Source organism: Cladophialophora yegresii (genome assembly GCF_000585515.1).
Source record: "Cladophialophora yegresii CBS 114405 chromosome Unknown aczIN-supercont1.5, whole genome shotgun sequence".
NCBI lineage: Eukaryota > Fungi > Ascomycota > Eurotiomycetes > Chaetothyriales > Herpotrichiellaceae > Cladophialophora > Cladophialophora yegresii.
The window spans coordinates 2,207,465-2,234,148 of record NW_006913049.1 but is presented as its reverse complement, the minus strand read 5'-3'; the positions used below and the strand labels follow the sequence as shown (position 1 = coordinate 2,234,148).

At 53.6% G+C, this 26,684-nt stretch overlaps 7 protein-coding genes across 7 annotated transcripts; 3 read left to right on the top strand and 4 right to left on the bottom strand.

The window, feature by feature from the left end:
* Positions 1–771: 771 nt before the first annotated feature.
* A1O7_07538 (small COPII coat GTPase sar1) lies at positions 772–1,733 on the top strand (the record flags this gene model as incomplete). Its single annotated transcript, XM_007761535.1, has 6 exons — positions 772–790; positions 853–956; positions 1,107–1,146; positions 1,219–1,284; positions 1,340–1,639; positions 1,693–1,733. 6 exons carry the CDS (start codon positions 772–774, stop codon positions 1,731–1,733), a joined length of 570 nt encoding a protein of 189 aa, XP_007759725.1.
* A 2,396-nt stretch (positions 1,734–4,129) lies between these two features.
* On the bottom strand, positions 4,130–5,302 carry A1O7_07537 (serine/threonine-protein phosphatase PP1; the record flags this gene model as incomplete). Its single annotated transcript, XM_007761534.1, has 4 exons — positions 4,130–4,222; positions 4,284–4,583; positions 4,657–5,058; positions 5,123–5,302. 4 exons carry the CDS (start codon positions 5,300–5,302, stop codon positions 4,130–4,132), a joined length of 975 nt encoding a protein of 324 aa, XP_007759724.1.
* A 1,934-nt stretch (positions 5,303–7,236) lies between these two features.
* A1O7_07536 (uncharacterized protein) lies at positions 7,237–9,666 on the bottom strand (the record flags this gene model as incomplete). Its single annotated transcript, XM_007761533.1, has 2 exons — positions 7,237–9,507; positions 9,625–9,666. The coding sequence occupies 2 exons, from the start codon at positions 9,664–9,666 to the stop codon at positions 7,237–7,239; spliced, it is 2,313 nt and encodes a 770-aa protein (XP_007759723.1).
* Positions 9,667–14,105: 4,439 nt separating this feature from the next.
* On the top strand, positions 14,106–16,295 carry A1O7_07535 (uncharacterized protein; the record flags this gene model as incomplete). Its single annotated transcript, XM_007761532.1, has 1 exon — positions 14,106–16,295. One exon carries the CDS (start codon positions 14,106–14,108, stop codon positions 16,293–16,295), a length of 2,190 nt encoding a protein of 729 aa, XP_007759722.1.
* Positions 16,296–17,255: 960 nt separating this feature from the next.
* Positions 17,256–22,510, top strand: A1O7_07534 (uncharacterized protein; the record flags this gene model as incomplete). The annotated part of the gene is made up of 2 exons (XM_007761531.1): positions 17,256–19,171; positions 19,222–22,510. The coding sequence occupies 2 exons, from the start codon at positions 17,256–17,258 to the stop codon at positions 22,508–22,510; spliced, it is 5,205 nt and encodes a 1,734-aa protein (XP_007759721.1).
* An 801-nt stretch (positions 22,511–23,311) lies between these two features.
* On the bottom strand, positions 23,312–24,574 carry A1O7_07533 (uncharacterized protein; the record flags this gene model as incomplete). Its single annotated transcript, XM_007761530.1, has 1 exon — positions 23,312–24,574. The coding sequence occupies one exon, from the start codon at positions 24,572–24,574 to the stop codon at positions 23,312–23,314; it is 1,263 nt and encodes a 420-aa protein (XP_007759720.1).
* A 1,287-nt stretch (positions 24,575–25,861) lies between these two features.
* Positions 25,862–26,296, bottom strand: A1O7_07532 (uncharacterized protein; the record flags this gene model as incomplete). Its single annotated transcript, XM_007761529.1, has 2 exons — positions 25,862–26,205; positions 26,275–26,296. The coding sequence occupies 2 exons, from the start codon at positions 26,294–26,296 to the stop codon at positions 25,862–25,864; spliced, it is 366 nt and encodes a 121-aa protein (XP_007759719.1).
* Positions 26,297–26,684: the final 388 nt, after the last annotated feature.

Genomic DNA, 26,684 nt, shown 5'->3' with positions numbered 1-26,684 from the left:
GCACAAACCTACCCTGGGTACATATATCGACTTTTATTTGTTGGGCGATTTTCACAAGGGCCTCCTTGGCCTGGATTTCAATCATAGCCTGGGTTGGGATTTCGCATTCGGTTATGACGACTTCATGACAGGGTTGGGCGCGGCGTTATAGGGTATTGCGCTGCCCGGGATATGTCTTGATCCACAGCATCCTGCGCGGCAGGTTCTTCATGCACAGCGCACGTTCCTAAGAAGGAACATCTACACTTTGGCATTGTAAATACATGGATCATCAGCATGATCCCCAGATATCCGAGCAGCTGTCTCAAGTCAGAAGACTTGATCGATGGCAACCTCGAATAAATGCATCACAGTAAACAATCCCCAGGGTTTCCCCTGTTCTTGGGCGTGCTATCATAGGCTTTGACTCGACTTGAAGAAGCGCGTTCTAAGCCAGAGTAGCTTCGGGTTGATCAGCACACCGTTCCTGCTGAAAGTATAGCATAAATGCTTCAGGATAGACGCGAAAGTCGTAGCCCTCCGCTTACCAGTGGAAGGGTGACGGCGGTTCAGCCAGCGACTTACTGTACGTAGGTATATTTGAAGCTTGTGACTATCTGGTGGTGGCGCCGAGCATGTCACGTGATTGGCGGAGCAGCATCCCCGTCACTTCGAAGAGGAAACTGCCACCGTGTGCCGTGAGATCTCCTCGTTCAAAGTCTCGTCCTGGCGCCGTCGTGTCGTTGATATCGCTCAAACCCACAAGTTCGCAAGCCCACGCTACCTCTCAAGATGTGGATCATTAATTGGTGTATGTTGACGCTGCCGGTCGTGGGAGGACCTCAGGACGCTGATATCTCCCGCTTGATCTAGTCTACGACATCCTCGCCTCACTGGGGCTCCTCAACAAACATGCCAAACTGCTGTTCCTCGGCCTGGACAATGCAGGCAAAACGACGTTATTACACATGCTGAAGGTATGCTTGACGCCAGAACACATCGAGGACGAGGTGGAGGTCAGGTCAAAAGTGGAAGAGGTGGCGGCCCAGCGGAGGGCAACATACACGATATGGTTCTGAGCGGTGTTGCTGGCAAGACGCCAAAGACTGACGTCTTCTGCTCAATAGAATGACCGAGTTGCTATTCTCCAACCTACGTTACATCCGAGTACGTTCTACGTCCTTGCGGTTCCTCCAAGCTGCGCAGTTTGACATTCCAACTGACCGATATTTGGAACAGCCTCCGAAGAACTCGCCATTGGCAACAACAGATTTACAACCTTCGATCTCGGGGGCCATCAACAAGGTATGCCTAACACCGGTCATAACATCGGTGTACCTCAAAGCTGACGATCGTCCAGCCCGTCGCCTCTGGCGCAACTATTTCCCTGAAGTCTCCGGCATCGTCTTCCTCGTTGATGCCAAAGACCATGAACGTCTCCCCGAGGCAAAGGCCGAATTGGACGCTCTCCTCGCAATGGAAGATTTGGGCAAAATCCCCTTCCTGGTTCTAGGAAACAAGATCGATCACCCCGATGCCGTATCGGAGGACGAATTGAGACACCAACTGGGACTGTATCAGACAACAGGGAAGGGAAAGGTGCCGCTGGAAGGGATCAGGCCTATCGAAGTCTTCATGTGCAGTGTCGTGATGCGACAAGGTGAGTACGATAAACTATCGGAAGGTGGATTGATACTGATGAGCTTCCATTAGGTTATGGCGAGGGCATCAGGTGGCTGGCGCAATACGTCTAGAAAAGTCACGAGTATCAACACAAGGCACGTGAGCACCTTTGCCCGACAGCGACCGTTACAATTGTCGCGAAAATTCGATTGAAGCCCGTGACCGAGCGCTCGGAAGCACGTCACAGTCAGAACAACAACAAGAGAGATCCGTCAAGACAACCCGCAGCCTCTCGGCAGCTAGACCACATCCAAGCTGGCATGATTCGGCGGCCTCCATCACCGCATTTCACGCATCACCCCTACTGGGCCTCTGACGACTAGAAGAAGAGGATCGCAACCTTTTTTTTTTGGCGTAGGCATCCGCTTCTGGGACATTTAGAGACTGGCAAACACCACCTTTCCAATGCAGAACGAACACGATCCAAAGGATGGAAACCTTCTCTTGTCAGCACAACATTGTCGTCGAGCACTACACTCTCCACCTTACCTCGATCAGCAAGTGTCAGGTTCATACGCCCGAGTCTCTAGTGAGCTGGACTGCCTCCGCGTAATATTGGCCCTGTATATTGCTTCTATTGCCACTTGCAGGAAAGTGTCTGAGCTAGCCTTGCCCATTTCCTCTGCTCTGTCCGCCTCAGAGGGTGCGTTGCAGAATTTCCGTGTCTCTTCGCCCAACTCCTTTCTGTCCCCTGTCTCCCTGCCTGTCTGCTCTTTCGAGTCTTGCCATGAATCTTATCCCTGCGCTCCCAGAGCCCAAGCTCGCCCCCCATATCAGATGCACCTCTCCAGCCCATTATCCATCTGCCTTTCCCTGTGAACGTGGGTCTCGGCTCTGATCAGTCCTCACCCGCGTCCTCGTGTCCCTCCGGGCACATAGCAAAGTTCGCCCACCACGTCTCGACAACGCCCTAGAGCTCGACCGGCACGGCGTCAACCCTGATGAAGGGTGAACAGACCGCAGCGAAGGTTCCATCAAGTTCGGCTGCCCTGCCCTGCCCTGCCCTGCCCCGTCCTGCCCCTGCTACACGGCTCGTGAACCCACTCGGACAGCGGCCGATGACGACATCTCAGCACAGCACTGCTTTGGACACATAGCATACCTACTACGCCGTCCACGCATGTCCTGTCCAGCCTTGTGCGACGAACTCTGGACCACGAATAGTGTGTGCATGTCGTGTATCCTGGATTCTGGCTCTGTATCAATGTTGCGTATTCATATGATGTGTCTAACTACGGAGTACATCCCGCGTCCATGCCGTCTATCTCTACAACCTGTGTCTATCTGTATCGTGTATCTGCATCCCGTGTCTGTATGGTGTGTCAATCTACATCCTCGGCCTGTTTCCGTGTGTTTGTATCAAGTATAATATATATATATATATATATATATGGGTAATCAATCAACGAACGACTTCCCCGGTCATGACCCTATGGACAGACGAAGGCATACTTACTTGCCAATAGAGCTGTCTCACAATTCCCACGTGGTTTGCCCATGCAAGGTACGTCTGATCGAGCCTCTCCACTCTACCGATGTGACTCGGCTGGATTGTTTCAAGAAGCTTCGGAGCCAGCCATTCTCAGCAGAAGAGTGTGGACTTGCGTCTCTGATGATCAAGCAGTGCGTACGGCATGCCAGGTATAACACAACTGTATCATGGCGAGAAGGCCGGCGTTGGCACACCAAGGTCTTGTCAGCATCGATACACAAAGGAAATGGATCAGTATACGACAAGGACATGGATATCTAAGTCTACACGTCGGCCGATACAGCAACTGCGTGATATCGTCTGCGTTGGTCTGTCTTGCACCGCGGATACACAATCATTCTCATGAGCGTTATCGTGGTCCGTTGCTCCCGTCGTTATCGTCTTGAAAGCATGAAAACAAAAATCATCACTAGCATGGTACAGTCGGACGGACGGAAAGGTAGTCTTGCGTTGCGCCCTACGCTCCGGCAACGTATTTCCTTCCCTCTTTTGGCACAGACAACATACAGCTGCACCTGTACAGCGCAAACGGAGTCGAAAATCTGAATGGTCAAGAACGATTTCTCCGCGCCTCGCAGACCACAAGTCCTGTCTCGAACATGTTTGCCATCCGTAACCCGCTGACCTTCCCAGCCCATGGAGAACGAGATATAACCCTTCTGTCGCCTCGGATCGACTCAATACCTCGCCCCTCCGATGCGGTTGTTGAGTTCGGCGAGTGCGCCCGGTTCCCGTCGGAGATGTTTCGGCAGACTGATACGGCGTCGAGAACTTGGGAAATCTTCCCAGGGGTCCGGAAGGTAACATGCTCACGGGAAAGTGAAGAACAATATACGGTGTTCGGTCGCATGCTGCGGAATTGTGTGCAAAGGATGTTGGTCGTGGGCGAAGCCTATTCGACGGGGAAGCCAGAAGGTGACCCTATCTTCTTCCAAACCTGCTAACAATGAAAGGGATCAGCCCGAGTCGGAAGGTCTAGTTTTTGGACTTGCGAGATGGAGTGCTGGGCCCGCTCGAGCTCTTTGAGCCATACACGTACTTTTGTTTCTTCTCGGCAGGTTTGAGAATCTGGTTCAGGTAGGTCAGCGATGGAAAGCGGTGCGGGTTGGATTGGCGACGGCGCCCATACCTGGAAGGAGCACAGTAGACTTTCGTCCACACTCATCATGGCTCCAGCATTGTCAAACTCGCCACAGTAGTTTGGAGCGCTGAATAGGGTGACCAGTTGTCGCTTTGAGAAGAACTCGTAGCCGTCTTCAACGACTTGATGCGCCCGACAAATCAGGTCCATGTCATGTTTTTGCAGGAATCTCGAAACAACGTCGGGTCCGAAGGTGAACGAGACGCCACGATCGTTCTCGCTCCATCCTGTTATATCCTTGTCCGGATCCGACCAGAGCAAGTCGCAGAGAAGACCGCAGTCGGGAATCTGTATTTCGTTAGAATAGTCGACACAACAGCTGAGTAACTAGGGGGGAGTCTCGCTAGACGATTGCACTCACATCGGTCGGGCGCATGACACGACGGATTTGTTCCATCGAGTTGAGGTCGGGGCTCAAGCCTCCGTGCATGGTGAAGATCTTTTCATCGATGATTGCGGCAATGGGCAAGCAGTTGAAGCAGTCCGTAAATGTCTTCCACAGCTTGATATTGTAACGGCGCTTGCACTCGTCATAAAAGCCGTAGATACGATTGATCGAAGCACATTCATGATTGCCGCGCAGGATGAAGAAGTTCTCGGGGTACTTGATCTTGTAGGCCAAGAGCAAGCAGATGGTCTCGAGCGACTGTTTGCCTCGATCGACGTAGTCACCCAGGAAAAGGTAGTTCGCTTCGGGGGGAAAGCCGCCGTACTCGAACAGGCGCAGTAGATCGTAGTACTGGCCGTGGATATCGCCGCAAATCTATCAAACACAGTGTAAGCTGCAGTGTTCTTGATATTCGCTGCTCAGAAGGGTATGCACGTACCTTGATCGGTGCTTCCAGCTCGAGCAATATCGGCTGGGAGATAAAGATTTCGCGTGCCTTTGTGCACAAGTAACGGATCTCGGCTTCGAGCAATTGAACTTGCTTCCCTGGTCTGCTTCCTCTTACTTCTAACAGGCGGTCGATGACAGAATCGAGATCCACCTCATTCTGGTCGGCCATGGTGGGATCGCCGCAAGCGGGGCAAGGGAGTGGAGGGAAGGGCGGGCGGCGACCAGCTACGGTCGGATCTCAAAAAGGTCGGGAAAACGATGTGTGTGGTCTTGCAGGTCGCAATACTAATCTGGACGAGGCCCGTTCGAGTCAGTTGAGAATCAAATGTCGACGTGGTGGCAACAGTTGACGCAAGTCAATGCTGGCGGCAGTGCACGTACCAAAATGGAAGGTTCGTCCCTGAGGCAGCCAACAGTCGGCTCAGCGAAGGAGTCCGGAAAGGACTTCACCAGGGGAGTATGAAGATCGCAGGTGACGGCAACTTTAGACGTGCTGGAGTGGTGTTATCACGGCGGGTGACTGAGGAAGTTGTGGCACAAGCAGGCTGAGGAGGTTTTTCTCGGCGCACGGCGGGCGGCGCAGATGTGGATGGTGAGCAGGAACAAACTTGACACAGTTTGATTTTTTCTCGTCTCAGACAGTCAGCATAGCCGTGGTGTGAGAAGGGTCGCAGGGCTAAGTAGATGGATCGAGGCTGATATTGATCGCAACGATGCAGTCAATTTTGAGGGGCGGCACAGTGGACACGCAACGCAGTGCAGTTGAGCGGTTCTGGGATAAGATGGACTGGATGAGTGGTGGACGAAAAGCAAGTGAGGGATGAGGGACGGAGGGAGGAGAGCTTGAGCCTGAGTGGATGGAGCCAAATCCTGGCTCAGGCGGTGTCTCGCTTGGCAGTCAACCTCGTCCCCTCTGCCGCCTAACAAAGAAATTCTGCTTGGGTACGGAGTAATTTGTAGCAACAAGACGATGAAGTGGAAGAGAAGAATTGAAGATAGACTCTCTGTATGCTTACAATGACTCGCAGTCCGAATTGTTGACTGAAGGAGGAAGGAGCAATGGCCACATCCAACTTACTGTACGCATTGTGCAGGAAGCCGCGACTCAACAAGTACGAGTACAGTACATACTACGACCGCCTGGACCACCCAATTGCCAACATCTGATGTTCAGCGCTTTGGGCTTTTGCAGAGTCACCAGGCTACCGGATACCTGTTGCGGTATCTATCTCACAATACGGGTGGTCGCTTTATGGTGGGACGCTGACATAAAGTGCTCGATTTGTCCCTCATCTCACGTTGGTGGGCTGGCTATTCTCGTTTCCTACCAAGACCATCCTGATGTTGTGACGACCGGAGGAATGCAGGCCACCAATGCCGGCTGTGAATAACACGACGACGACCTGCACTAATTAGCTGAGATGCAGGAAAGATCTCGCAAATTCTTTCAATGCATTCTGCGTTGTTAGCTTTGCTGTCGCTTATTTGATGATTCGCCGTTTGTACCTCAGCTCACTTCAAGAGTCTCTCAGATGGGAAGCTGAGAAGAGTCTGCTTCTTCTCTAGCAATTTCTGGCTGCCCAAGGTCGCTGTTATCTAGGCGTAGGCATGTTCGAGAGATGAGATCCATCTACTGTGTATGTGAGCACTTTGTTATTTCGGGTCATGGCGAGCCTGGGGCATCTGGTGGCAACGACATCTGCGGAAGGAGATCGCAAACATATCAATTGAATATCCCGATTCACCTCCAACCCGGTCCGTAGTCTCATGCTTTCATACTTCATGCAAGTCGATGAACTCTGTGACAATGCCACCCACACCAGTAGATCAAAACACTCCGTCGCTATGCATGTAACAAAATCAACAAAATCTCCCACAACCTGGCCGCACAAGGACATCAAAAAGTACAATGGCCCCTCCAGCTATACATGCCCGCCAGGTCTTTCTGCAGAACCACAACGAAGGGGTATCACAACGCAGTCTTGACAAGGATCCCAAATCACCACCGTGCTGAAAAACAATGCCATCTAGTGCGAAAGTCGCTGGAAAAGATCCGCCAAGGCGTGGTGAAGCGCAACCAGTATCGCTTCAGGCGTTGCGGGCTCAACCTAGAGTCCGCCCACCACTGACAATGACCTGATGGTGGCCTGAACGGTGTAGTGCATCATGACCCATGTTTTGCCCCTGCAAAACTTCAAACTGGTGGCTGTTATGCCAGTTCTGTTCTCCAAGCGCACTCAGCCAGTTGCTTCCAAATTCTTGGCGGAGTGCTTCTACCTTGGCTCGATAGTCCTCCTGCTGCTTTGTAGGCTCGCTGGAGACAACTGAAAGAGCTTCTGCGAAGCCGTCATAAACATCTTCGACCAGTGTCTCTGTGGTTGTCGATCTCAGGACCGCTGGGTCGATGGACAATCGGACCGTGTCATGTTCGATCACATCGGCATCGTGATCAAGAGTCGCAGCCATATCCTCGTCAGGGGCTCGCGCAAAAGTCTCGTCGTGCGCCAAATCAACAATCCGTCGCCGAGGCGCGCGCTTCCGGCGAGAAGTGTTCGTCAAGACCTCCGCAACTTCGGACGAGCTGGGCTGAGCAGAGTTGCCCTGATGCACAATCACGGCTTGCTCGGCGATCCGAATGGACGGCTGAGCAATCTGCCTCTCGACTTCAGGAACCCGGTCGACCAGTTGTTTGCGCTCCGAATAGCCAGGCCCGGATTCGTCGATGACGATATCCTCCACGTAGCCTGGAGTGCTTCTGAAAAGATTGAATGTGGTTGTTCGATAGTCAGTGTGAGTCTTGGTGAAGGGGTTTCGTTTGACCCAGACTCGCTTGAGATTCGGAATACACGTCAGCCTCGCCATTTCCATAGGATCAGCCAGCTTGTTGTCCTGAATGTTGAGCTGCTCTAGAGAAAGTAACCGTTCCACGCCTGCTAATGAGTTGAGCCGATTGCCTCTGAGGTTGACCGTGAGAACTGCAGGGAGCGGCGACCTCAAGAGCGATTGCAATGAAACGATCATGCAATTCGACAAGTCAAGAGACACGAGCCTTGTCAGCGATGCTAGGCCATCGGGGATCTCGGTGAAGAGATTCGAAGAGAGATTCAGAGATCTCAGAGTGCTCGCTATTGGAATTAAGCTCTTCGCGGAAATGGTAGTCAAAGAGTTGTCAGCTAGAGAGAGATATTTCAGCCTCTGCCATTTCGAAGAAGGTAAGATATTCAGGCTCAGAATATTGGGACTGCTTTCGCTACGATGAGCCTGGATTGAGTATTCGCTGGAATACGAACTGCCAGACCCTGTTCGTTTCACGGTGGTCGAATATGTCCGGATATGCTTGTAAGAGCTGGCAGGCCGAGCAGCGCCGGGTCTCTTAGGAGACACACTCCCCGAGAGTGGCCTTGCTTTGTGTCCTGGTTCAAACGGTTCTTCATTTTCTAGACTTCCTGGGTTGGGAGACCCTGGGTCGGAATGAGACTGAGCGTATTCGGCTCGCGGAGTAGATGGCACCGTCCAAGAGGCACTCATTGTGGGAGAACCCCGGCCTCCCTTGGTTGACCGCCTGCGACGCTTCTCCGCATCATCCAGGACTATGTTGGTGAGCAGCTCGGTAGGGTCAGAGACATTCGCTCGCTTGACCGTAAGCAGGGTCAATTGTTCAGCGAGTCGATCCCAACCATAAAATTGGCGGAAGTCAAGGTCCACTATGTCCAGCTGTTGCAGGTTTTTAAAGGCAAATAATGGAACAGCGGTATCGAAGGGAAACTCCTCATAGCCCTTGATCAGCCGGGCGCGGTGGTCACTAGTGAGTCGTAAAGAAGGAAGCTTAGTAAAGGCAGAATAGAGATAGGTCAAGTCGGCCTGTGTGAGGGCTTTGGCCTTCTCGCTCTTGGAGTTACTTCCTCCGAGGCCGATGGTTGACCAAAAGGAGCTCATTCCCGACATGACGCTGCGCATACTTGAGACCGAATGTATTGAGTCTCTATCACTGCGACCTTTGGCAGGTTTATGAGCTTGCAGAAAGGACACATAGTTGGAGGGAGTAGGGTCGGTACTCAGGCTCTCCAGGCGAATATTCATGGGACCGACCATGATGTCCAGCTCTTCCATGCGCGAAAGGAGGTAGAATAGATGGTGAGGAGTAAGGGTAAGGAGGGCCGCCTTCGCGGTATGAGACCTGAAGCTCAGACCGGCAAGAGACAATGCTGCCGCTAAGGCGCTTGCTGAGGTGGTCGCATTCATGGTCGCTATGCCGGAAGTCACGGTGGAGGTGTTTGTCGATACGGTAATCCCGGATGACTGCCGCTTGTGGACCGACATTTGTAGGCTGTTGGCGAGGGCCTTTTCATGTTGGCGAATGAATTGCGCCAGTGACTGTTAGAAGTCATGCTCAGTCAGTCATGCTCTTAACAGAGAAGAAACCTGGCATCCATGCAAGGTGCAAGCAACCGTGCACATTCTCGTCTCAACCATAACCCAGAATGCACTCACCCGGATGAAGGGGTGCCCATCCTCTGTTTGCAGGCGGTCCATCTCCTGCTCTCCAGAACTTCGAGGTTCGAATCTTCTCTCAACGCGTGGGAATGGGTCTCAAGGTAAGGAGTGTAAGGAATCAGTGTGCACGATGAAAACTGTTTGCACAATCAGCTGAGAATTCATTCCAGGCTTGCTGTCAAAGAGAGAACATACGAGAGTCCTGCATGGAACTCATGGTGGCATGTGGCATGTAAAGAGGCCGGGTTCAATGCTCTGCCAACGTGACCGCAGTCTGGGTGGGAAGGTGCAGATGTGCCTGTGTCTCTTCCCCGTGATGCTCCAAGTGAAATAGTCTATGTATTTCACCCAGAGGTCAAGGCAAAACACTCTATATGAGGGTGAATTGGGACGTTCAACCACCTGCCGTGTAAGCACAAGTGGTTGCGTGACAGGTGCAGGCGGGCAACCGAGGGCCTGGAAGGGTCAGGGTGAGGTGAGCCGTGGGGTTCTAATGAGGCTGAGAGTCGACGTGAGGGTGTGCGAGGAGAAACGAGAATAGCAGCAACAACGGAACTTGAAGCAGCCAACACTCTAGAAGATTATGAAGAGACCCGAAGTAGCGAGGAATGGTGGTGTGAGGTTTCGTGGAAAGTATCTCAGGTAGTTAGTCCGCAAAGTGCTCGTGGTGCGAGTCTTGAGTGGGATGGGATGCATGGAGCGTGCAGAGTTTTGCTATCAAACGAGCAACAAAGTTAGATTGCTTTGGCCTGAGTGGAGGGAAACGGCGTGCCATTGGCAGTGGGCATGCTCATCTGCAAGCGACACAGGCTCCCTCGACTAGAGAAGATCAGATGCCGGGCCCTTAACTAGCGGATGACCAGGGCAGGTAAGACTCTGTCGCCATCACTCGCATATCGTCGCCTCCCCAAACCGAACCCTACCTAAGGTACCCACAGTGCCCATAGTGTCTTGACTCAAGTAGCTGGTTCTCAACCTGCGAGCTTTGTGCTGTTCACTGGGGTATCTTTGTGTGGTTACGAAGGTACGAGTTACTCGTATTCTATGGACATAGTGGGAATGGTGCTCTGGATGAATCAAGGTTACAGGTCTCCGCAACTGCTAAGATCGACGTTGATATTCCCACGTCTTTCTATGCTTGGGAACTTGTCATTTCTCTAGGTTCAATCTGAACGTCCATCTATACCCACAACCTCGTGCTCTTCGGAACGGTGCTGACACCGTCTTCTATCACGAGAACAACTAAACTGGCAGTGGCAAGGGCACCCTTTCGCCCTCTTCCCGAAACTCCCGAAGTTTCACACCCTCCTGAGCTCTCCTCGTCATCGACCTTGTAATCCGTATGCCTATTCCCAGCTCGCAAGCCCTTCTACAGTCTTTCCAAGCCACCCACATATGTCGCAATCCGCTCCGTTGATGACCACCGGGCGGCTGGCTCGGGCCTCGCTTGCTTCTCAGATACGGTATTGGGTGAGCATGCGGTCAATCCTGCCGTCGTGTTGGTGGGCGGTATTCGGGGCGATCCATAAGATTTCAGACATACGAAGTATCCCTTCTGAGCATTATCTTCCTCCTTGACATTTTTTTGCAGCCACCCAGACTCCCCTGCATGCCTTAGAAGCAGCCTAGCTATGTCAGCTAGGAAGGAGCTGGCCCAATTGGCGAGCCTATGGCCTCATTGTGCGTGATGTTGCGTCTACAGTGGAGGCTACTGCCATTCGGCGCCTCAATGCGCCCCGACTCCTACGCGCTCTAGGTAAGACTCCTCTTCACCTGTCTGGTCTGGCTGATTAAAACGACATGGCGATAGACTAATTAATCATGCTCTTCTTTTCGGTTGCATGGAGTGCAACTCACTCCCTGCACGCTGAGCGACCACGCGAATCACAAAGCTGTAGCAAGTGACACTGCGCAGACTGGATGGCCATGTACTCCTGCGGTGCCTCTTCTCTGTCTGTGCGCCTTAGATGACAGGCCAGGCTATTGACCGCTATTCCGGTGACAGCGGCACGCCGCGGCGTGTCACCGTCCGGACCTTCGAGACAACGCTTGCAGGAGACGTGCGCCGTGTGACACAGGATGCTGCAGGAGCGGAAGTGGCAATCCATCTCACTGACCACAAGTTCATTCTCGACATGATCGGAGCGTGGATGAGGCCCGCTAAGCAAGAATGCTCCGTGCCATAGTGGAGCGCACATTGGTCGAGCTCAGACTCCTTAGCGCGTCAATCAACTGCAGCTCCGGAGGACCTCATGACCACCCCGACGCGCAGGGAAGTGGCATTGACAGCAGAATCATCGAGCCAATACATTATTGAGCTGGAGGATCGTTGCGTCTTGTGCAAGAATTAGGGTGACAGTCGAAGGCGCAGAGGCCGGCAAGCATGCCATGACCGCGTTTCCTGAATGTCTTCTGGTCCAGGTCAGGACAGCTTTGAGGACACAGAATTCGGCGCGCGAGCTGCAGTGCTTACCATGTTCAGTTCGCGTCCTTGACTGCCTATGGATCTAGCGAGGGGCTGGACGGCCACCCCGCTAGTACTTTGATGCCAAGCGTGGGGGATTGAGTTACACCATTGCACCCCGATAATCGAAGCAGCTTAGGATGAGGTGTGACGAAATCGACGTACTAGATGAGAAGCGATGCCTATTGGACATCAAGGTCAGTCTAAGATTCGTGTTGACGTGCTCGCTGGAGCGAATTTCCCCCGCCGAGCCACGGTGATTTGCCCATATTCCTTATATCTGGGTTCGAAGAAAATATCTACGTACATCGAAGTCTCAGGGTTCGGGCTCCCGTATCGACCTCATCCAACCCCACAATCTACGACCCTTTTAGGTCTGAACCAGGAAGCTGCGCAGTGATGCGCAGCCGAATGAAAGTTTCCACCGCTTAGTCCGCCCTAAGCAAGAGCCGGCGGTGACCTGAGGCGAGAAAGCCAATGGTTCGAGGCCTCGATGCTACGAGTACGATTAGAGCATCACCTAAGAGTAGCACGAGAGGTGGTTTTCACATGCTTCACGTCTTACTTACACGAATAAACTCCGAGTCTTATCATAATGTCCTCCTTGGTTTAGTTTCACTTCTCACATCACAAGAGTTCTGTGTGACAGAGTCCCAGTGCAGAAAGCAACACACAGTATGTCTTTACCTTTCTCAATTCTCGTAGAACCGGCAGGCGCAGGAGATGACCGCCCCCTTCGCAAAAAAACTGCTTCGAGAAATCGCGGACAGCGTTAAAGCATCGCCTGGAACCGCCGTCTGGCCCAGGGTCAAACATGCCAGGAGGCAATGACAAAGCTTCGATAGTCGGTGCAGCGCCAGGTCGCGCCGATATTGCTAGACAAGACGCCATTTGGGAAGCGCTCTTGTTAGCCGCAGAAGGGCTTGTCAGGTGCTTGCCGGCGGTGGATTGTGGTGAGGTTGCAGGCCGTCGACGGCGACTTGCATCTGTGCATGCCTTTAAGCTCCTTCAGGCGATAAATCGCCTTCGGTTCATGCGGTACCCCCACAAAAGCTCGAGCTACCGCTCAGCATTCCACCGACATGAAATTTTTGTTCACGAATCATCGTCGCGATTGTCCGCATGTTCTTACCGACAACACTCGCTGATCTCTGATATTTGGCGACTATCAAGTATTGATCTATCCTGAGCTTATTCGTCCCGTTATACGAGAGAAGCTCGACTCGCCCAGAGATCTTTCCCTTAGTGCCCTCAAAAGACGGCCGACAGAGAGTCTGTAAGGGAATACTGATAGACTGAGCTCTGTACGGTGCGTCAGGGCGCGACTCGCGTAAGACCCACCGTGCTTTCAATCCTGCCCCTCCAGCTCGCAACGAAACCCCGATATCTATCCCTCGGGTAGAGTTGTCGGCTCTGCAACATCACTGAGGCATCAGAAACTGTGCTTACTGTACTTTGTAAATTGCCCACATGATCCATCTACGGCCCAGAATGACCACTTGCTTCTGGGAGCAACATGGGTCGGTCTTCGGGCTTGTACTCCGTACTCCCAGTTACTTTATTTTCCACTTAGGCATGGCTTGCGTGAAATGCTGATTGCTGGGGTTATGAGTAGACGGCGAGCAAGGTCGGCGACAGCAGTGCGACATCCCCATAGGGTGAGTACGGGAACCGTTTGATTCCAGCATTAGCATACGTGTGCACCAAGCGCTCCAAGACTGTGGATAGCCCGCGCCTTGACGACTTGGAGCGCTGGTACCTTGTACAGCGGTGGAAGCGGGCGTTGTGGCTTGTACGGAGCCCAAGTTCGCGGGGGAAGTGGCGTAGTGCCAAGCATTCCGAGCCTCAACGCCCAACAGAAGTGGCGGCAAAGAGAGTTAAACATCATCCGACAGACCTTTTCCTCTCTTCGCCGCTTTATCAATTTTTTTGTCTCTTGCTAATGATCCCTAATTTTCGTGACAGCATGGCCCACCCCTAGAGCGCTCTTCACGACAATGTCCCAGTTATGACCATGAATGGAAGCAAGGCCGACGTCCCGGCAACGACTCCATCTACCGGCACATATGATCCGCACGACCTGCCGGACTACGAGAATGATTTTGTTCGTTCGACGGATCTCCAGAGCTTCGCAGAAGCCCTGACTGCTCCCACTACTGAGCCTGTAAGAGCCTTGAACGATTGGGGCCCGGTCCATCAACGAGTTAAACGGGCTCGGGTCAAACGGAAAACAACGAGACGGTCCAAGGATGAAACCCGAGAGGGCTTCGTCTACACACTTCTGTACTACCCTTTGCTATTCGGAGTCTGTGGCTGGATCGTCTTCCTTTTCATTGTCTACAATTTGACTCGTTTCTACATCTATGCCTATGAGCATCTGTTTTCATGGAAAGGACAGCGACAGACGCTACATCGGCAACTTCAACAAGCACGTAGTTACGAAGAATGGCAAAAAGCTGCTCATAGCCTTGACGAATATCTTGGAAACGAAGAGTGGAAGAAGTCCGAAGCTTATTCGTACTACAACCACCAAACGGTGAAGAAGGTGACTTTGCAACTGGCCGATTTGCATCGTAAAGTGGTGGCTGAATCGCAGAAGACCACGAATGGTGTCCGCGGTCTTTCTTCGCTGGATGAATTGAAGGCATTGCTCGAGAGCTGTGTCAAGAACAATTTTGTCGGTGTGGAAAACCCGCGTTTGTACAGCGAGACTTATATCGGCACAAAAGAGTTGATCCAAACATTCGTTGATCAGGTGGAACAGAGCCTGCGATTCGTTCTCGATTGTGAGAGCATCACCGATAAAGAAAAGGTATCCTTTTTCAGGCATCTCGAATTAAACTATGGACGGACAGCTCTGTGTCTTTCTGGAGGCGCAACCTTCGCATATTACCATTTCGGAGTCATCAAAGCCTTATTGGATGCAGGACAACTCCCCGAGATCATCACCGGCACTTCTGGCGGCGCTCTGGTAGCGGCATTGGTAGCGACGAGGACGGATGAGGAACTGGAGAAATTATTGGTTCCGGCACTTGCATACCGCATAAGAGCATGCCATGAAGGATTCACGACCTGGTTTCGGAGATGGTGGCGCACCGGCGCGAGATTCGACTCTCTGGACTGGGCACTGCAATGCAGTTGGTTTTGTCGTGGTTCCTTGACCTTCCGCGAAGCCTATGAGAGGACTGGGCGCATCTTGAACGTCACTTGCGTCCCGTCCGATCCTCATTCTCCGACAATCCTAAACAACCATATCACGAGTCCGGACTGTGTTATATGGTCTGCGGTCCTCGCCTCTGCTGCTGTACCGGGTATCCTCAACCCCATCGTGCTTATGCGAAAGACGAAGGACGGTAAGCTTGTCCCTTATTCTTTCGGCAATAAGTGGAAAGACGGAAGCTTGCGGACCGACATACCGCTGAAAGCACTCAACATCCACTTCAACGTCAATTTCTCCATTGTTTCCCAAGTCAACCCTCACATCAACCTGTTCTTCTTCTCTCCTCGAGGGTCGCCGGGTCGGCCAGTGACACATCGCAAGGGGCGTGGCTGGCGAGGTGGGTTCCTTGGCTCAACCATTGAAACTACTGTCAAACTCGATCTGCAAAAATACCTCAAGATACTGCGCCACCTGGAATTGTTGCCGCGGCCCATGGGTCAGGACTGGAGTGAGATATGGTTACAGCGATTCTCTGGCACAGTGACCATTTGGCCCAAAAGCGTCCTGAGCGACTTCTGGAATATCCTCAGCGATCCGAGTCCCCAGCGACTAGACAGGATGTTGATCGTTGGCCAACGTAGCTGCTGGCCTCAGCTGCGCTTTATCTCCAACCGGATGAAGGTGGAGAGAGTCATCCTGAAGGGACTTCGGAAAGGAGGACCAATAGATGATGGTCAGCATGTGCCAGACCCGGTCCATGAGCAACAGGCTCAGGAGGCTCTTCTTCGAGCGAGACGACGACCTGGCCGGGACCAGGATATCTCCGCCACGGACGACGAGCATCTCAATGCTTCCCACTCGCCTGCACGTAGGCATAGCAGCATTCTCGAGGAGCTCACTAGACAGGCTTCAGTGCTGTGGAACGACCATGAAGTGACGGAAGGAGAAGAGGATCCTGTCACGACAGACGAAGGCGAGGCCGACGGTGACGACGACATGGTAGTACAGTCACCTAGAGCAATGGATGACGAGCGATCCGACTGATAGATCTGTATCATTAAAAGTAAAATCCTGCATCAAGCACGAACGAGCACAAGCGAGTACAATCAGTAAGTACACGGTAGTCGCAAGTGCTGTCAACTGATGCGGAGAGGTATACCCATCACGTGACAAGCAAAAGTACGTTATTTGGGGTGGCGCCAGCACAACCGACAGGGAGGATCTGGCGAGGGCGCAGCCGAGATCTGACGTCGATCAGGCGCGTGTTGTCCTCGAGGAATAAAAGTTCCTACAAGAGCTCAGAGGCTGGATACGTGTCGATCGGGGCTCAAGGGCTCATCAAAATTCGATAGACACTGTCGCATAGCGGCCTGGTATCAGAATCGCGCATTTTGAAGGCGCAAGCTGTCGATGGCGTTGTTGTCGCTGTCGAGCAAGAGTTAATGCTTTCAAAGTGCTGCTCGCGACGAGACCTTCTGCCTGTTGTTGTCTGTTGCACTCGCGGGTTTCATTGGCTGTGGCCTTTAGAAGTGGGGCATCTAGCGCGTCTTGGCGTAACGAGTGGCTCCCAGACGCTGCGCTTCACCCCATATCTTGAACACACCTGCGCCTTCAACCATCACTTGGGAGTCGCCCAAGTCTCAAGTGGCCGTGTCCAGCTTTCGCCGCTGTGGGAGTCATCATCTATCATTCAAAGTCCATCGGCTTGCGTATTCTCGACCATCCGTGTTGTGACAGTAGGACGTGGTCACCTCTCCACCAGCTTCCCGAATCGACAACGTTCCATTGGGGGCATAGGTCGCTTACGGGCTACCCTGCGACGACTATCACTATTATTGTCCACCCGTCGTCACCCACATCAATCCAAAGCGGCGTGACTCGTACGCCTTCATCATACAACGCTCATCCGATGCATCGCTCCCGCGCTTCTTGTTGAGTGAGCACCTCTAGCCGTAGCGGCCTTCCTCCAAAACTCCTCTAGCACCCTCGTCGTAGCCGCCAATCATGCCTCCCAACAAGAACAAAAGAAGTCTTGAGGAGATTGTTGCTGCCGACGATTCAGACGACGAAGACTATGATGACAAAGCTCCGGCTGCATCCAGAACCAAACCTGCCAGGTCGCGCCGCCACCCCGGCGCACCGCCTCGCAAGAAGCAAAGAAAAGGGTATGGGGGCTCGGATATCGAGAGTGACTCGGATGTGGTGGAGTCGGATGATGAAACTTCGTTCCACGAAGATGAAGAAGACGCGCCTGTGGAGACAAATCCAACGACTGGACGACCTGTCCGAAGCGCGGCCAAAAAGGCTCACAAATACGAAGAGATTTCGGATGGAGATGAAGATGAGCTTGCTGCTACGTCAGAAGAAGAAGACGAAAAGCATCCACGGCGGCCGGGGAACGGAACTCCACAAAAACCGAAGAAGCTTATTGTCACTCTCCATGTGACACCTCGGCCAAGTAGAAGTGCAAAGAACAGAGCTGGAAGTTACGGCATGAAACAGCCTGCTGGTCCCTCGTCAGCCAATCATCAATCAGGGACTCGGAGGAGTAGTCGGCTCTCGCATGATCCCGAAGAGCATTTGGTGAAGTTGACTGATTCCGGGCATCATGCCGAAGTTGTCAGGGAAGGCTCACGGGACCCTGAAGGGATTCCAGCAAGAGCGATGAATGGTGGAAAGGGCCTCAAGTACCCGTCAAAGAGTACAATAGACGAAGAGTCACAATCGCAACTAAGGGAAGAGGAAGTCGAAGAGGAGCTTGAAATCAAAGCCTCACAACACGAATTTCCCGAAAGCGATCCTCTACAGCCAGAAGAACATCCAGAAGAACGTGCCGGACCATTACCACATATATTCTCCGACATCATGGAGGCGGCGGCAACTGCACCAGACGTTGAAAGTGATGGAGAATTCAATCCTGGACCCGCTGGCACGCAAGAGGATGCCGGACTCGAAAAAACGGCAACGCATGAAGACGAAGATGAGGAGGAAGACGAAGTGAGGCCCGCCCGAGGCAGAGTGACACGTGAAGCGTCGAAGAGGCAGGCCGACACACCCGAAGTCGAGCCTGAGCCAAAGCGTCTACGCAACCTCAGGACTCGAAACCGGGCGGGAGCTTCGGGAAGTCGTCGGCGGAAAGCTCCAGATGAAAGTAGTGACTTCAACCCTGATGAACAGGAGGCTGCCCTTGATGACTTGTCTAGCTCCAGCGAATCCAATGCGTCACCCCGCAAGAAGACCGACGAGGATGATGAGTACGAAGGGCAGAGCCAGGGCCGAAAATCGAGGAGACTACGCAGTCAGGCTGCTTCACGTCAAAGGTCCGCGGAAGGAAGCGAGGACGAACTCGCCGCCGAGGTCGAAGAGCTGAAGGGAGATGGAAGAAGACCTCGCCGTAAAGAGGCAGAAATAACCTACGAGCCTCGTGGGCGACGGAAGGGGCCAAAGCCCAACTACAATTTGTTGCGGAACCTGCAACCCCTTGAGGAGGAGGATGATCCGGCACCGTCTCCTTCAGCACGGGCTCGAAAGACGGGCGGTGGTGGTGGCGGGGGTTGGAACCGCCCACTGCTAAACACGTATGGTCCATTCGGTGGTGGCGGCGGTCTACCACCAGTTCTGGGAGGAGCCCCGCCGAGGGCTCAGGGTGGTGTAGACTCTGACAGCAGCGACGATGAAGCCATGGCGCGGCCGAGACCCGTCGGCGGTACAGTTGGCATGACTCCAACTACTGCTGGGCCCTTGAATCTCTTCCCACAAACCCTCAATGCGGATCCTGCTCAAAACACGGCTGGCACACCAGCAAACCTGGGCAAGATCAAGGATAAGCAGGCGTTGGCCGACGCCGATCCTCTCGGAGTTGACCAGAGTGTCAGTTTCGACGGTGTAGGTGGTCTGCAAGGACATATCGATCAGTTGAAGTGAGTACTGCCCTACCCAATACAGCCCAAAAATGCTGATACATTCTTAGGGAGATGGTCGCGCTGCCTCTGCTCTATCCAGAAATCTTCATGCGGTTCAAGATCACCCCACCCCGTGGCGTACTGTTTCACGGTCCGCCAGGTACGGGTAAGACCCTGCTTGCACGAGCTCTCGCTACTAGTGTCAGCTCGCAAGGCAAGAACGTCACCTTTTACATGCGTAAAGGCGCGGATGCTTTGAGCAAGTGGGTTGGTGAAGCCGAAAGACAGTTACGGTTGCTCTTCGAAGAAGCTCGAAAAAACCAGCCCAGCATCATCTTCTTTGATGAAATTGATGGCCTAGCTCCTGTTCGCTCTAGCAAGCAAGAACAGATCCATGCCTCCATCGTCTCGACTCTCTTGGCATTGATGGACGGCATGGACGGGAGAGGCCAGGTGATTGTCATCGGAGCTACCAATCGTCCTGACTCTATCGATCCTGCCCTCAGACGACCGGGCCGTTTTGATCGTGAATTCTACTTTCCTCTGCCAGACACCGAGGCAAGAAAAGCCATCATTGACATCCATACGAGAGGCTGGGAACCTCCACTGCCGGAAGACACGAAGAAGGAATTAGCTGAGCAGACCAAGGGATACGGTGGCGCGGACCTGCGTGCTCTCTGCACAGAAGCTGCGCTCAACGCGGTGCAGCGTCGCTACCCTCAGATTTACAGCTCCAACCAAAAGCTCGCGATCGATCCGAAAACCATTGAAGTCACGCCCAAGGACTTCATGATCTCTATCAAGAAAATGACACCGTCCTCTGAACGATCTGCATCCTCGGGTGCTGCTCCGCTTCCCTCCAGCGTTGCTCCACTGCTGCAGAATCAGCTCGAGGAGATTCAGCGGGTGCTTGCGGAGATGTTGCCACAGAGAAAGAGACTCACAGCATTAGAAGAGGCTCAATTCGAGGACGTCGCCGACGGTGGTAGTTTTGGCAGGGAAAGAATGCAGCAAGCGTTCGAAACTTCCAGGGTTTTCCGCCCTCGACTTCTCATTCACGGAAAGATTGGTATGGGCCAACAGTATGTGGCTTCTGCCTTGCTCAACCATTTTGAAGGCCTACATGTGCAAGCTCTGGACATTCCAACACTATTCAGTGACACGGCAAGCTCACCCGAGGCGACTATAATTAGGCTGTTCTCTGAGGTTAAGATGCACAAACCGAGTCTCATCTACATTCCCAACGTGCAGGAATGGTACACTACGGTTGGTCCAGCGGTAATCTCCACGTTCGTTGGGCTTCTGAGATCCATTAAGCCCACCGATCCGGTACTGCTGCTCGGTTTTGCCGAAGGTGACTATGATGATATGGACGAGAGTATGCGCCGAGAGTTCTTTGGATACTCAAAGAAGAACCAATTTCCGTTGAGAGAACCCGGTCATGCAGAACGAGCCGAGTTCTTCCGCCACGTCAAAAGCTACATCAGCACCGCGCCTGATGACTTCCCAGACCCAGAACACAGGAAGAAACGCGAACTCGAGAAGCTTGACGTGGCGCCTCCCGAACCCGAGAAGCCTAAGACGCCTCCTTCGAAGGAGGAGCTCAAGGCACAAAAGAGACGAGATCGCCAGACGCTCAACCTGCTCAAAATACGCCTGCAACCGATTATGGATCAGATCCGGACCAAATACAAGACCTTCCGGACAGGCGTCATCGACGAGAGCCAATTCCGATATCTCTACGAAGAAGCCGATCCTGGCACGGTGACTTCAGATTTGAACACAGATGTCCTAGCTCGAGCGACCTACAGACCGTTCGAGATTGGAAAGGATGCACATGGAGTGCCTGTGCTCGTCGACCAAGGCAACGGCAACTGCTACTATAACCTCGACTCGGTCACGATTGAGAAGCGGCTGAGTAATGGATATTACAAGCGGCCAAAGGACTTTCTGGCCGACATCAAGCGGTTGGCTAAAGATGCGAAAACGATCGGCGACGAACCACGCTTGCTCAAAGCGAACGAGCTTTTGGCCAATGTCGAGGTCGACATTGCGTCTATCGAGATGGAACCTGGTCTTGCAGCCGAGTGTGAACGGGTCTATCAACGGGAGCTCGAACGAGAGAAAGAGGCTCTAGAGAAAGCAAGACAGGATCAAATGCCACCACCTCAAGTCACTTCCAACGTTCCACCAGATTCAGGACCTACCACGATGACTGACAGTGGTCCGATCCTTCTTGGAGTTCCCATGCAACGAAAAAGTGATATTGCCCAGCAATTGGCTCCAACGACTGCTCAGGCAACCTCTTCTGAGACTGTCGTGACAAACGGTGTTCATCTGAGTCATGACGATACGCAGCGTCTGACTAATGGATCTCAGAGCAACGGACATGAAGCTGATGCCACAGGTGATACACACATGGAGGGTACAGAGTCACACCCGACTTCGGGCAACAAGAGCAATGAAACACAGCAGACGCCCACGACCAGTTCTTTTGGTGCTCGCAATTCCGCTCAGACTCGACCTTGGCACGACTACACTGCGCCTTCACAGCACCTCTTGAAGCAACAGGGAATCTCACAGCCGCCTTCGCAAACGGCTGCATTCACTCCCATGCCACACGGAAGCCAACCAGGACAGTTCCTCAACGACGCTAGCACCACCGAGTCGCCAAATGAGACCAACAAGAAGACATCGCCGTCAGAGAACACCCAACAGGAGGTACCGCAAGACTCAGGCCCCGATCTTTATCCCTTTGACGAGAGGCGGTCTGCAGGAGGAAGTCAAATCCCGTCCACTCAAGGTACGGCCACTTCTGCGTTTGATGGTTCCGATGACATCCCAAACTCCCCACTGTCTCATAACCCGTTGGACCTTACCAAACTGATACCTGCGACAGGGCAAAATTCTCAAGCGCAACCTGCCACAGTAGGTGACCGCCCGTCCTCGTCTCAAGGCCAAACCCTCGAGTTCAACTCCCAGCACTCGACGGCCATGCCTCCCCCAACCGACACGAAGTCTCAACGGCCGTCTAATGCAAGCCGCGTCGACGATCTCCTCAACCCTCCAGCTTCCCCGCAACAACCGCCACCCACGGCTCGCCCCAACCTCATCCAAGTCGAACAACAGGCTCTCTCGAACTTACATAAAGAAATCACCGACAAGACTAGTGGTCTGTCAGTGGAACAACTCGAGCAGGTCAACAGTGTGCTGATGGACACGCTGTGGAGAACGAGGAGTCAGTGGGATAGGCACAAAGTCATGGAGAGCATCGCCGAGGCATTTTACGACGTCTTGCGAGACATGGAGGGAGTGGGCCAGGACTTGGGCGAAATGAGCTGGGGGAGGAAGGACTAGTACAGCAAGTCAACAGTAGCAATGCAACACTCGCCGGGTACGAGCTTCTGCGTGTGGGTACTGACTGACATATGAATGGGGACGCGGAAACGGAAACGACACGGAGGTGGCAAAACAATGATGGCAGAGCTGGTCCTCCTGGATGATGTGCATCTTTCGTTCTTACCGACCTGGGAAGAGAAAGGCGACCGCCAGAGTCGCGTAGGAAACCCGCGGCAGGAGAAGAAGAAGAAGCTCGAGGAATTACGTCGGATTGGCTTGAACCTCATCTTCTTGGTTTGGGCCTCGGGCCATGGAATGTAGCAACAGATAAAGATAGATACTCAGGACCAGGGACGCAAGAAGGATCCGAAATGTAGAGAATTTTTGGAGTGCGATGCCGTCGTGTGAAGCATTTATTCCTACGGCAGGATGCCGTGTGCCTCTCTACCCAGTTGCCTCTGTTCCATCACGCTTGGGAGTGTAATACACGGTTGTGCTCGTCGTCATGGTCTGTGGCCTTTTCGCTGCGGAGGTTGTTCGATTCAGGAAGTTCTTTCTGTTGTACGCAAATGCCAGGGGGGCGCAAGGCAAAAGGGATCACAGCTAGCATACCCTACCGTGTCGTGGATTTCATAGCGGCACAGGTACTAAAAGTAGTATCGCTGTTGGTATATACCCATCTTAGGGATTCCCCTCATCGCATTATGTATTACATGTCTATTTTACTGGATCTATTCTTCTCTTTTCCTTCGGTGGGGTCAGACACCGATGTCTGATATATCTAATTTCCGATGCTGGATCCTTTCTGATAAGTCGTGGTCATTTCGTCTTCTCCTTGTCGTGGGTGTTGTTCACCTCCCGCGCAGGCAAAGCATACAATCCGCCCCCTACAAACACGACAGCCGCCCCGAGCAGCACTCCCCCCGGCAAGTCGTTCCCAAACAGCCAGATGCTCAGCACCAGGCTGACGAGCTTGCGGATGTTCAGCACGATACTGACCGTCAGGGAGGACGACTGGGCGGACAGCCTGTTCACGCCGACGATGCAGAGCAGCTGCGTCGCCGCGTTGGCTGCAAGAAGTAAAACCGGGCGCGGGAGGAGTATTGTTGAGGCCACGCGGTCGAGAAGAGCCGCGGGGGTGGTAGCGAATAGAGATGATGGCGTTGCCGCCGCCGCCTTCGACTGCACGGGGCCGGGGACCGGAAAGGCCATCAAGCCAACGAAGTCGGATGTGAGCGGTCGGATCTGCCCGAGGAACCAAGGCAGTGACATGGCGTGGCTGTAGAAGAGCGTTTCGGCCGTGATGTCCCTGGACCGGCCGTGCGTGGCGTACATGTCGTCCGAGTAGAGGCCCATGCAGGCCGAGAGGACGAGGGCGGACGCGAGCAGCGCGAACCCGGGGGCCTGGGACCATGCGGATGCGTCTGCCCCGTCGTCCTCGAGTACTGCGGCGCTCCTGCTCTGCTTGGCCGCCGCGTCACTAAACGCCGCGACCACCACGCCCGCAAACAGCAAGACCACGGCCACCACCTTCTGCGCGGGGTAGTTCCGCCCCTTGACGATCCTGCCGGCCAGCATGCTCGTCACGGGCCCCGCGCTGCGCAGGATGATATGTAGCGGGATCCCAATCTTGTACCGAAACGCCGTATTGTTCAGGATGTTGATGCTCAGGAAATACGCCGTGTAGATGACCCATTTGCGGAGCGGGATGTTGCGTTCCTTGAGAAACAGGTTGCGTGCGCCTCGCGAGGGCGAGAAGTGGCGCGGCAGAGTGAAGAGGGAGACGAGCAGGAATTGGGAGGCGGTCAGGAGGCTGCCGGAGGATGGGGACGTAGATATCAGGGCCTCGAGCGTGTAGACGTTGGAGCAGCAGCCACCGAAGATGAGGAGCAGGGTTGGGGCCCAGATCTGGAGGATTGAGAGCGTCGTCGACGAGGGTGGGGAGGGCGTCGACTTTGATTTCGACTGCGACTGCGACACTGTGCCGTTGGGTACGGACCCGCCGCCGTTGGCATGGGAATGGGGTTCACGCGCTGGGGGTTCGCGTCTCCTCCGCGCCGCAAAGTCCAGCTGTGAAGCCATCTTGGACGGCGGGCACAGAACTGGGAGGCAGTATGGATGACGGATGAGAGAGGGGTAAGGGAAACTTCGTGTCACCGCCAGCTTTGGTGGTGCATTTTCTGGGTGGTCTTGCGCCCGGTTTGTGCGAGCCTGTCAGTAGGGTACGATGTTGGTGCCGGGTGCGAGTGACCGGGAGTTACACTGCAAGTGCTGGACAATTTTGAGGGAATGGAGTGTGACGAGGCTGTGGAACCGCGAGACGAGGCTGAGATACTGAATATTGGACCGAAGTTTTACCAGGGCCCTCAACCTTGACGAGGTAATTAATCCCTCTCTGCCTACAGCGACACAGCTTGCCTCTCAGGTATAGTCAAGGGTGTTGACCAAGCGTGATGCTTCGCGGACTGAATCTGGCTCCGCGACTGTGGTAGCGACTTTCATCACTATACCTAACTATGTGCCTGCGGCGGGACGAATGCCTCGGTCACAACCAGCTATGAGCAGTAGGCATTGTGCTTGCTAACATCAACACAGTGAGCGACAACGCTCCAACCTACTGAAAAGAGAGCTTCATCATATCCATGCCGAAGTCCTTGGGCAGCTTCGGCCCCGACACAGAAATTGTTCCAGCCACCTCCCTCCTCGTCGGGGTGTCCTCATTCACGGCATCGCCACCAGCGTAATCCTCAATCTTAAAACTACTTGGATGCATCCAATAGTCAGGGATCTGAATCCTCGAGGATATGTCGTCCCACTCCCACACCGCAGTGACGCTTCCATCTGTTCTCAGCCAACCACTCGTTGTGACACCGTGACCTCGTAGTAGCTGTGGTGGGTGTACGTGTCCTCCACCTCTGGCAGCGCCTGCTGCATAAAGATATAATGGTCCACCCCCTCCTTACCTGAATCCAAGTACATGGACGTTAGGACGTCATCATTTGAGAACCGCGGATGGCAAAGGATGTCCGAGTGCACGAAGTGTGTAAAAGTCCAACTCGTCATCGAACTCCTTCCATAAGTAGCCGAGATGGCCCAACTTGTGCACGAGAGCACAACCCTCGTGGTATGGTTACCTAACCGAGCCGGCGACTTTACAAAGCGTATGTTGAAAGGGCCTTGATTTTCGTGCGAGGCCCTAAGCTCCGCGCCTGTGTTCGCGGCGACCTCACGCTCCGTCTAGCCATAGACGACGTGCATTGACGTGCCCTCTAGCCGTGCGATCCTGACACGTCGCCCTCAGCCCGGCGCACGTGGTCGAGACTTGCGAACCCTCGCGACGGGCAACTTGGCCGCCTGGTCGGGTTCAGCCTAGTCACTCGCCACGAAGGCCAAGTGTAGGAACTCCGGCTTTCCCTTCTTCCAAGACGACTCGGTAGTCACGTAGACGTACGGATCTCTCCCGTAGCCACGAAAATAGATGGTGTGGTTTCCGGGTCGCTTCTCCTCGAGCAAGCCGAAATCTTTCACGAACTTTGCGAACGTGTGGAGGTCCCGGTGCTCGAAGTAGACGTGCGCCAGACGGACGAACTGTACCTTTGGCGGGTCGTTCTTGACGTCAGGAATGGGCATGTTGGGGACGATGCGTTCTCGGACGAATCTGAGAGAGTATGCGAAGATGTCAAAGACAGTGACCATATTTTTGCTCCCTAGCTCTAGTGAAAGTTGTTAGCAAGGCCTAGTGAGTGAACCACATCTTGGATCCCGCGTCTTTAAGCACTTACTCGCGTAGCTCTCCCAAACCATTCTCACCCATGTATTCATAGTCTCTCAGTATCGAAAAGATCATATAGAACCGCGCCGAGCGCTCCAGGGCGGTATGTGGCGATGGGCCAACTTGCTAGGGTAGTTACTCACCTCCAGACCGTCAAGTCATGTCCGAGGACACAAGTCGCCCCACCCGTGTCCGGCACCACGCCCCTACTTTACACGGTAGACTGATCTTATCCAAGAACGGCATGCGTTAAGCCTTCGAATAAGCGCCTGTGGATTCGTTAGCATTCCGGATGTAGCACAGCTCTCCTGGCTCAAGTAATCTGCAGTCGAGGATCTCAAAAGGTCCAAGGGCACCAGACCAAATTCACTGCTCATGATGCAAGCCTCGGCCGACCCCCAAACTGACCAATCACTGTAC